We start from the raw sequence: 11140 nt of genomic DNA, 5'->3' as shown, positions 1-11140 counted from the left end.
GGGACTAGTTTTTGAAAAACTTATTCATATGCAAAAATATCTGAAAAATTGAATAAAACTGGTCTGGAAGCTGTAGTGTGAGTAGTTTTTGAGAAAAAAGTTGGAATATGCAAAAAATCTAAGTAGAAAAACACAGATTTTTACGTTTGATGCCCAATAACTTTCTTTAATGACCAGTAAACAAAAAATTTTTCGCGATAAAAATTGTAGAGAATTCAATTCTAAAAAGAAGTATGTAAGCTGTGTAAACTAAATTTGAATAAAAGTTGAATTAAATGTATTCTTATGTAGTACATTACACCACAAAAATTTGCTGTTTTATGAGGACAAGAGAACTAATAACTCATAGGCTGTAGCTGATTGCAAATAAAACATGAATTTAAATAACATATGCTCCAAAACAACTGATTCATTTTGTTTTAGATAAGAAAATAATTAAAATAAATTATCAGCTGAAAATTATTTTCAGAAATATTTTAGCTCACTGTTGAACTAAACAACAAACCTGTAAATTAGGCCTACTGTAACCGCGCTGTGTTTTTTGAATTCTTTTTAGAATTGAATTCTCTACAATTTTTATTGCGAAAATTATTTATTTACTGGTCATTAATGAAAGTTATTGGGCATCAAACGTAGAAATCTGTGTTTTTCTACTTAGATTTTTTGCATATTTCAACTTTTTCTCACAAACTACTCACACTACAGCTTCCAGACTAGTTTTATTCAATTTTTCAGATATTTTTCCATAATATGAATAAGTTTTTCAAAAACTAGTCCCCAAACAATTCAGCATCGGTGTATTTCACCAGAGGAACTGAATTCCGGGCGAAATCTTTCACTTTGTATAGCTCGCTAATGAAGCGTTTATGGATATATGTTTATAAGAAATTTTTTCTTATTTTTACCTCTACTATCACGTATTAAATCATTTTACCATAATTAAGAATCACTCTGTATATGTTAGCAAGGTATCCTGATAATGGTGATCCCATAGCTAAACCTTCCTTCTGCTTATAAATTTTGTCATTGAAAGTGAAATAATTTTGATCTATACATGTTTTTGTTGATGCTATTAAATCATCTATTTCATTACTGTTCACATAATTTTCAATCAAGTTTTGCTTTAAAATGTTAATAGTTTCATTAGTTGGGATAGAAGTATACATGTTGACTACATCAATAATGATAGAAAAATTGTGTGACTTGGAATAGCCATTCCCTTGATTTTTTGAACTAGTTGGTAAGAATTTGTTACATTATAATTTTCATTTATTATTATTTTTTGAGGCAGTAATTTATTCAGATATTCACAAGCTTTATAAGTTGGAGCATTTCTATAGTTTACCACAGGTCTTATAGGTATACCTACTTTGTGAATTCTAGGTTGAACTCTAAAAATTGGTGAGGCAGGATTAATCATTTTCATTTTAAATCATTTTATAAATTCATTCTCTTCCTCATTGAACTTAATATCCGTTTAATTCTTCACTTTTTCAAATGATTCATATACTCATCAATTTTATAATATTGATTTGAGTTAATATTTTCCTTTTGTTTAAAGGTTAGCATTTCTATTTTTTTCAAATGTATGAATTTCTTCTTTCCAATGTATGGAGTAATCCAAGATTTAATTTGTAATTCAAATTCTTCAATCGATTCCTCATGGAATGAATCATTTATTTGTGTATGTATTATATTTTCTTCTTCTCTAAGCTTTCTAAGTTTCCAAAAGACTCTAACCATCCATGGCAGCAAAAAACAGCAGCATTCAGATAAATGATTTATAGATTGATAAATATTCCTATGTCAAAATAAAATGATGAAAAATAAGTGAAAATTATAAATAATTTTGCAGTAACTAATGGATATGATACCAAATTTATTAATAAGATGATATATAAGCGAAAATATAAACAAATTAATCCACAAAATGATAGAAATTCAGAAAATAAGGAATATATTTGTGTTCCATACAACACTATTCTCAATAAGGCAATTAGGAAGACGTTCACAAAAAAAAAATTATTAAGGATACAAAACAACAAAAAATAAGGCGTTTGATTTAATAAAGAAGATTTCTAATAATAAAATATACAACAGGAACAATTTAAAAAATCAGGCGTTTATAAACTGGAATGTAGTGATTGTGAAAAATGTTACATTGGTCAAACACGTGTAGATGTTTTCAAAAAAGGTTCAATGAACATATTCAGGCCTTAAATTCAAAATAATACTACTGAAAAATCAGCGTTTGCTGAGCATTTAATTTAGAATAGTCATAATTATATCAATATAAATTCTAATATGAAAATATTAAGCATTGTTAGTGAAAGTAATAAATTTAATGTAAAAGAAGAATTTTATATCTATAAAACTGAAAAATTGAATAGGTATAATTTAATAAATATAATCCAATTTGACTTAAATAATCCTATTTTTGATAAAATTAAGAGTGAATTGATAAAATTTTAAATTTAAATTTAATAACTTTCACCAGAAATGAATTAGTGATATGAATTTAAGCATATGTTCGTTTTATATCAATTAATAAACAGTTATTGAATTTTATTTTATTTCATAACCTGAAGATGGTGTAATAATATATCACCGAAACTATTATAAAGTTTTTTTTTAAATAAAGGGTGCTATAAGATTCATTTTGTTCTATTAATTTAAAAGGAGCCCATGTCAATAAGTTTTATATGAATAACACTGACAGCTGATTGAAGAGAATCTCACTATAGAAGATTTAACTTATTATTACAGAAAAAAAATTCAATACGATCTGATTCTCTCCAGTATTTAATTTCATGATAATTTTTTTTTTCACAGAAATATTACAAGAAGAGAGAACAAATGATTTTGACGGCATTAGCTAATGGAAACCAGCCTTAGCAAAAACAAATACATTTGAAGATAAAAAAAAAGATTAATCCTTCTCTTCAAAGAAAAATGTAACTTTTCAGAATTCTGTATTGTACACTATCAATATATAAACACCAATCAATCAATCAATTTTTATTCCAATCATCACAATACAATATATTACATAAAAGGAATCAAAACACAAATCACAATCAGAAATAAGTTTCCAATGAAATACAAAAACAGGGTTCTTGGCGGGGTGTGCTGAAAAGAAAGAAAGGAGGAGAAAAGGAGCCAAATATGGTTTCCTATGCAGGGGTGCCTACAGGGGGGGGACATGACGCCAACGGTGCATATATATTTTTGAGGGGGATTAATTTTAACCTAGAGAACCGATTCTCTCTAATAATTTTTATTTTATTCATTCTTTTATTATTATTTGTATTTATTCATTACTGCTTTGTATTTCTCAACGATGTAAATGATGAGTTCCTTCTGAAATAAATTACTTATGATCAGTGTAAGCGCCAGCTTACTGGTTTTTGGAAATCATATAGAGAATTTTAATTTGAGGTTTTTCCCGCACTTGGATTAGCTGACAGGCTTTCAACTTGTCAATCAATCGGCACTATTGTCAATGTGGATCAACTAGGTAATTGATCGACATCAGTCAGATTGAATTTTCGGGAGTGTATCGTTTCAGTACATGCGCATAAACGCGAGAACATTCATCTACAAGAACATCTAGGGCCGGTTTCCGAGCTCGGGATTTATAGTCCAGTCACTATATACATTGGTGCATGCAATTTATAATGTAGTTCTGATTTTTCAATATATTATTTGGGTACGTAGGAGAAGTCTAGAACCAATTTCTTCATGCAAAATTTCCTTGTGCTAGATACAGAATGGCCCAAAAACCTCGTATTTTCCGTGTGTACTAGTAAAGTAAGTAATTAGTGACAGAACCTTTTCTCAGTAGGTTTCAGCTTCAAGAATTCTGTTGCAAATATATTTTTTCTCTATCTAGTAGCGTTTTCTGAAGCCTCCACAGAAGGCTACAAACACTTCTCTACTAATATGTTCTCTATAGCCACTGTGTGCCACATGGTTTGGATTTCCCTGTTGCAAAGAAATATTCTTGAGTTCTTCCAGTGGATTTGTTAGGAGGGATATTCATATTCATTTTCTGTAATTCAATATTTTGTATGACTTCCATTGGAGGTTCAAAATTTCAATATCATAGCTAGTAACGAAGCCAGCCAGAAACTCTGATAACGCCGAATAAATTTATAATTATTGAACATTGTTTCATGTATGAACAGAAATCAACGCAACAACTGAAATTGACTGATTGTTGTAGAGAGTTTGTTTACTTTTCAGATTGGATGCTATTTTTGCTAAACTCAAATCAAACATTGAAATGATTGAGCGCTATTTGTTCAATGAAAAGAGTTGAATTGATTTATCACAGACGAGTTACAAGAGCGTCTTTCTAGTCTGAACCTATCTAACGTTCAACAGTTCACATTTTTTCTGTATAATTTGAAACATACGACTAAGTTATCTATCCATACCTATATCTCACTATTGCTAATTGTAATAATACTTTTTTGAGAAGCTATGAAGTTATCTGTGATTATAATCACTTGTATTCTATCGTTCAACTATGGAGAATGTGTGAGTAGAATTTCAGAAGAAATATTTTAAAGTATTATAGTTTATTATTAACCAATATAATATTTTCTGTTCAAACACCTTTTAATTTGAGGAGGTTTACGTCACAATAATTACCAGGATATCTTGGATCTTGTCTATCTTAAATAGAAGGCGATGAGGAAGGAAAATTGGCATATTGCCTCTCTATCATTTCCACTGACACTATACTTTTAAAACGTATCTCACTATTGGAATGATCTTGAACAAACTTATTCCTTCAGATGTATTTTTTATTTTCCTTGCCCTATTACTTTACAGAAAGGAAAGTATTGCTTCCCGAAAAAATTAAGGTACCCCAATTTCTAAACTTCTATAGGTTTCAAGGTCACCTGAGTCCAAAAAAGGTAGGCTAAGCTCTTTCAACTGCCACAATACCCATATCTGTAAAACTTTCAGGAGCTCCGCCCCATCTATGCAAAGTTTGATTTTAGATTCCCAATTATCAGTCTTCAGATACAATTTAAACAAAAAATTTCAAGTGGAAAGGATTGAGCATGAAAATCTCTACAATTAATGTTTTGTAACATTTTCACCTAAAAATGGAAATAGGCTCGAAATTCGAGAAAATTTGATTATTCAATTGCAAACTGTTGGCAACTGTTGATTCTATTAAATCATTCACTACGAAGAGATATCAGACCTCGTGTGTCTCCAGCGTTATTGTCCTGTCACCAGCTGGCTCAGATCTTTAAATAGTAGACTTGAGATGTGCGTAAACACTAGCGTCAGGTGATCAACGGCAAGGAAAGTTGTGTGAATTCGCCACACCAGATTTTTTTCTTTGTGCTTGAAGATTGGATGTGATTCGATTTTGAATTGATTTTCTTGTTTGTTTTGTTTGATTTGTTACTGTTGTAGCGCCCCAAAACAGGGCCAACCATCATAGCATTACCATTCAACGCTGTAGATGACGCTAATGCAATAATATCAGCGATGGAGAAATCATCGTCAGACAATAAGGATAAAATCGTCGATATTCTTATGAGCAAAACAATCGCACAGCGATTGGAGATAGGAGCAGAATATGAAAAAATCAAGAATATGGTATTGTTTCTTCAAGATTATTGTCTCTATTCAGTATCTGTTATTGTATTTATTCTCTATTGTTTCTTATAGATTTGAGTTTAATGTTTGTGATTTTGTTGTGTTTCTTGCAGTAAAGTTTGATCTATATACTTCTTTCTTGAAAAACAAGCCCCTCTGTTGACTGGTAAATTACTTTGCTGTTATTCAATCTTTCCCACTATTCAAACTATTAATTTTAGTTGTTTTTTGTTCATCGTTGTAGCTCTATATTGGCAGCGTCTATGAAAAATTGCTGCTAGTATAATTCTGAAACCATGATTGTATTCAACTGTTGTATTAATCAGAGGCAGAATAAAGTTTATTCTCATTTTCATATTTGAAGTTGGCTTGTTGGCAAATATCAGTGATTTCGTTGTAGTTATCAACATTACTCAATATGATTGGAGTAATGGGTTCGGGTTCTTGTTGACACCTCGAATTGAAGATTGTCTCCTACCTTGTTTGTAGATTCGCCATCAGTTCTTGGTGGGGATGATATTGTCGAGGAATCACTTGTTCCCCACTTTTTGGGTCTTCTGTTCTTCTGAATTTGTGAAAATACTTACTCTTTGACTGTCGTTGGTCATCTCCAGACTGAGGAAACTGCTCAAAAAGTGTTTCCACTTCAAAAGTGTTTTTACTTTCCTTGCCCCAGTGGTCTCCAGAGTTATTGTCCTGTCACCAGCTGACTCATATCTTTGAATAGTAGACTAGAGATATGCGTGAACACTAGCGTCAGCCGTCAGGTGATAAATTTTCATAACGGCAAGGAAAGTTGTGCGAGTGTGCCACTCCAGATTTTTTAAATTAGAAATTGGCAAATATTTACAATCCAGCTTATTCCCAGCAATTCATCATAGAGTTTTATTTGATCTATTTCAGTCTATTTATCAATACTTTATCATATGAATAAAAATTTATTTATTCATTTATAAGGTTTTAATTGGGAGAGATATCCTTTTGGATGCTCTGCCTTGCCGTATTACCCAATGTCATTTCCTATTTACACTCAAGCTAATAATAGGTTATAATATTAGGTTTTTCAAGTTTTATCACTAAAAATTTACACTAACACTTTCTGAGTTTATATTTTATAAAGTTTAAAACTAGTAGTTATTTGAGCAGTAGACCTCACGCAGTATTCTCATCCACAAGTACCTGATTGAAACTATAGACCTTATGGAAATACAGCATTGGACTGGCTTCTCCACACATCTGTGTAATCACTTGTCAGCTGATTTATGATGAATAATTCTATAGTCTGATTTTTACTCTAATATTGGCGTATGAAGGAGGCTCCTGTTTCCTTTTATATTATCCTTGAAATGCAAAATTTCCAAGAACATTGTATATACGTCGACGCTCAATTAAAAAAGGAACATACCTGTCAAATTTCATGAAAATCTATTACAGCGTTTCGCCGTAAATGCGCAACATATGAACATTTAAACATTTAAACATTCAAACATTCAAACATTTAAACATTTAAACATTTAAACATTTAAACATTTAAACATTTAAACATTTAAACATTTAAACATTTAAACATTTAAACATTTAAACATTTAAACATTTAAACATTAAACATTTAAACATTTAAACATTTAAACATTTAAACATTTAAACATTTGAACATTTAAACATTTAAACATTTAAACATTTAAACATTTAAACATTTAAACATTTAAACATTAAACATTAAACATTTAAACATTTAAACATTTAAACATTTAAACATTTAAACATTTAAACATTTAAACATTTAAATATTTAAACATTTGAACCCACTAGGAAATGGCCTGGTGTTAGAACAGAAGCGGCTTCTGCGGGCTGTGAAGACAGTTCAGTTAGTGGTCGGCTGTTCAAAATGCTTTCTATGCGGGTGAATATTGTGTCAAATTCTTCATATGTGAGAGCCTTGTCTCCAATACATCGATACAACAGCGTTTTAGCGGATTTGACGGCAGCTTCCCACAGGCCTCCATGGTGGGGTGCGTAAGGAGGGATGAATTTCCAATTTATGCCATAGTTGGACAGAATACAAGTGACATCAGAGGGTAGTGATTCCAAAAGCTTGGCCAATTCATGTATTTTTCTAGCGGCGGATACAAAAGTTTTGGCATTGTCAGAGCATAGCATATGAGGCGTACCTCATCGAGCAATGAATCGTTGTAGTGCGGCGATGAGGTGGTTGACCGACATAGAAGACAGAAATTCAAGATGAGTAGCTTTTGTGGCAAAACACACGAATATGCACAAATATCCTTTTGTAGTTTGCGCACGTTTTAGCAGAGATGTCTTGCAGACAAAAGGTCCAGCAAAGTCCAAGCCAGTCACATTGAATGGTTTGTTGATGGTGACCTGTTCGGCAGGTAGCGGGGCCATGCGTTGTTGCAAATTTGAGCGGCGAAATCGGTTGCAGATGGTGAATTGGTGTATGACACGACATACCTGATTATGAGCTGATAATATCCAATATTGTTGGCATAATGCAGATTGGGTGGTGCGAGGACCAGCATGACAGCTCATGAGATGCTGTTGTCTAATAATGAGAGTAGAAACATGTTCATTTTTTGGTAACAATAACAGATTTTTAGTTTCACTGGAAATAGGCGCATTCCCCAGATGACCAGATAGGTGGATCAAATTCCCATGATCAATATAAGGCTGCAGAGTCAATAAATGTTTGGGGCATTTTCCCGAGTTTAACTCATTTTTTTTCTTCTGAAATTTGACCTTTCGCACGACTTGTATAATGAGCCTTCTAGCAATCTCCATTTCAGAGGCAACAACATCAATAGCAGCAGGGTGCGGTTCACAATCACAAAATTTTTGAATTTATTTGTTACTATAGTCATGGCGGGCGATCTTGATTCTGTTAATGAAGCGTAGTATATACACAAAAATTCGGCATAATTTTCCAAATTTGGATACACATTCACAAGCGGTGTATAGCGGGTTTGCTAGCGGTTCATCTTGGGTAGTTGCAAGAATATACAGAGGGTTTGACTTCATCTCAGGTATTTTTTCACTGATAATGTGATAAGACACAGGAAAATCAACAGAGAGGCATTGAAATGCGGCAGAAGCATGCCACCAAGTATGACAGGAAACAAGTTCAGTTGGCAGTAGTCCACGAGAAGCAATATCAGCACAGTTGTTAAGCGAGGACACATGATTGAATAGCTCGGGTTTCACTAATTGAGTGATTTGCTGTACACGATTAGCAACAAAAATCTGCAGTTTGTAAGTAGGCATATTGATCCAGTCCAAGGCAGTTCTGGAATCAGTGTAGAGACGAATTTCCAGCAGGTTGTATTCTGATAGAGTTGGTAAAATGACAGATACAAGTTGTGCTAACAAGAGACAGCCTTTCAATTCCAATCGAGGGATTGTCAGGGTTTTGAGGGGTGCAACATGACTCTTGGTGGCAATAAGACGACAATCAATAAAGCAGTTTTCAACTTCTTCATGAAGGTACAAGCAGGGGCATATCCTTTCTCTGAAGCATCGGCAAATCCCAACAGTCTAATTGAGGAATGGGAACAAGCTAACAGTCTTGGTATGCAAATCTGGTGTAATTGGTTGATAGCGGTGACCAGGATTTCACCATAGTGGTGAAATAGTGATAGAAACTAGTGGTGCAGGAATTTCATCATCCCATCCAAGGCGTTCAGACCACAGAGTGCACATGAATAACTTAAACAGTAGAATAAGCGGTGATAGCCATCCCTTATGTACATTTGTACATATGTACCATACATATGTACATTTGTTTGCAGTCTGCAAGGATGACAAAGCGGTATGAACGAAAGCGGGTTGATACTTGGACTATGTTTGTTTGAAGTTTGGGTCCAGGCAGCAACACATCGTTAAGTGAGAGCCCATTGGCTTTTGCTAGATGCGTTGAAAACAACACGAATTTTTTTAGTGTTATTGTTTTTCTTGAATATTGCATGATGTGGGATGATGTAATCTACAGCGGAATCAGCGATTTTCAAGTAGCCTAAGTCACGATACTCATGCATGAAGTCAGAGTATTTGTTTTCAAGTTCATCAGATTGACTCAATTTTTTCAGTAGTCCTAACTGATTGCGGTATGCCTTGCTGCGGTTACTGCCCAGAGCGGGAGCGCCAGGTTTGAAAGGCAGTGCCACAACATACCTTCCTTCAGAGGTGCAATAAGTAGTGGATTGGTACAGTTTCTCACACAACTCATCTTCGGGCGATGACTCTTTTCGAATGGGGATGGCCTCTTCGGTTTCCCAAAATTTGTTCATGACAGTGTTGAGATGTGCTTCCTGTGCAAACATAGTGCAAATGAGCTGCATTTTGTTGAGCGGTGCCGGCAAGTCCTCAATATTCAATCTACCACTTAAAACATAACCAAAGATTGTGGCAAAGGCGGCAGGGTTACCAGGAATAATGGAATTTTCTGCGGATATAAAGATGTTGGAGTATAAATCGGCACTAATCAGTAGGTCGATTTCAGCAGGCTCATCAAAATTAGGATCAGCGAGGACCAGATGTGCAAACAAATTCTTTAGTGTGGGGTGAAGCGGAAAGACAGGAAGATTACCAGCAATTTGATCTAATACAAGAGCTTCGGTAGAAAGAGCAATATCAAATTGAGGTTCGGACAATATTCTTAACTGCACAATGCCTTTGACAGATGTCCTTTTTACAGAGATTCGATTCAGTTGGATTTGAGCGGGCACAACAACTAAACCCATTGTGGTGGCGGCTCGGGTGGTGATAATGGAGCGCATGGAACCAGAGTCCAACACAGCACGCAACAAGAAGGGTTGATTGTATTGGTTCAAGACTGTAACGACAGTGGTTCCAAGTGAAGCAGAAGCATGTAGGGCCTTCACCTGAGCGCAGCCACTAAAAGTGTGTGGTATAGAAGATACAGAACTGTTTGTTACATATTGTGCAATGGAGGCATGGCTTGAACTTACGGGCGGAGATGCACAACTGTTGACTGGAGGCAAACTAGGAGGCAGATTAGAGCTGATAGTCAGGTTTGGTGCGCTGCTAGAATGTACATGATAAGAGCTTACTGGCGGTTGCGGTGGGGCAGTGGCAAAAGTCGGCACAGGTAGCGGGCTGAAACCAGGAGGAGGCGCATGGTGCATGGCGTTTTGACTAGTACCGGTATGCGAGCGTCCATATTGATTTGGTGCTTGGTGCGGCTCAACAAACCAGTGTTCAGAGCATTGTTCTGTAACGAGTAATGATTGAGGATTATTAGCATTATTTCACAGAAGCGTATGATGGTTATTAGAGCGGCAATTCTTGCAGCAAATTTCAGGTGAGACCCTAGGCAAACAAAGCACATCTTGTGTTGCTTTACAATTTGATTGCGTTTGGATACTGATTCTCTTTTGAAAATGTCGCATCTATACAATTGATGTCCTTCTGAACAAAGAACACAAATGCCACCACTGATTGGATACCCAGTTTTAGTTGAAGAGAAGGGCTGCTTTCTCTG

At 34.4% G+C, this 11140-nt stretch overlaps 2 protein-coding genes across 3 annotated transcripts in view; both read left to right on the top strand.

Moving 5' to 3' along the window:
* The window catches only part of LOC111048641 (annexin B9), a gene marked incomplete in the record, with an annotated part of 71567 nt that extends 68558 nt beyond the window's left edge, over positions 1-3009 (top strand). The window contains 1 exon segment of the mRNA XM_039440244.1: positions 2833-3009. Coding sequence (XP_039296178.1) covers positions 2833-2895 — 63 coding nt within the window.
* Positions 3010-4315: 1306 nt separating this feature from the next.
* The window catches only part of LOC111048640 (annexin A1), a 61898-nt gene continuing 55073 nt past the window's right edge, over positions 4316-11140 (top strand). Inside the window, exons 1-2 of one of the 2 annotated variants that reach the window (XM_039440246.1) lie at positions 4316-4542; positions 5440-5625. In XM_039440246.1, coding sequence (XP_039296180.1) covers positions 4486-4542; positions 5440-5625 — 243 coding nt within the window. In that variant the 5' untranslated portion in view covers positions 4316-4485. The remainder of the gene's footprint in view (positions 4543-5439; positions 5626-11140) is intronic. The other variant, XM_039440247.1, reaches the window with a different exon arrangement.

This window comes from Nilaparvata lugens, chromosome 13 (assembly GCF_014356525.2).
Source record: "Nilaparvata lugens isolate BPH chromosome 13, ASM1435652v1, whole genome shotgun sequence".
In the NCBI taxonomy this organism is placed as follows: domain Eukaryota; kingdom Metazoa; phylum Arthropoda; class Insecta; order Hemiptera; family Delphacidae; genus Nilaparvata; species Nilaparvata lugens.
This window is presented reverse-complemented; position numbering and strand designations above follow the sequence as displayed.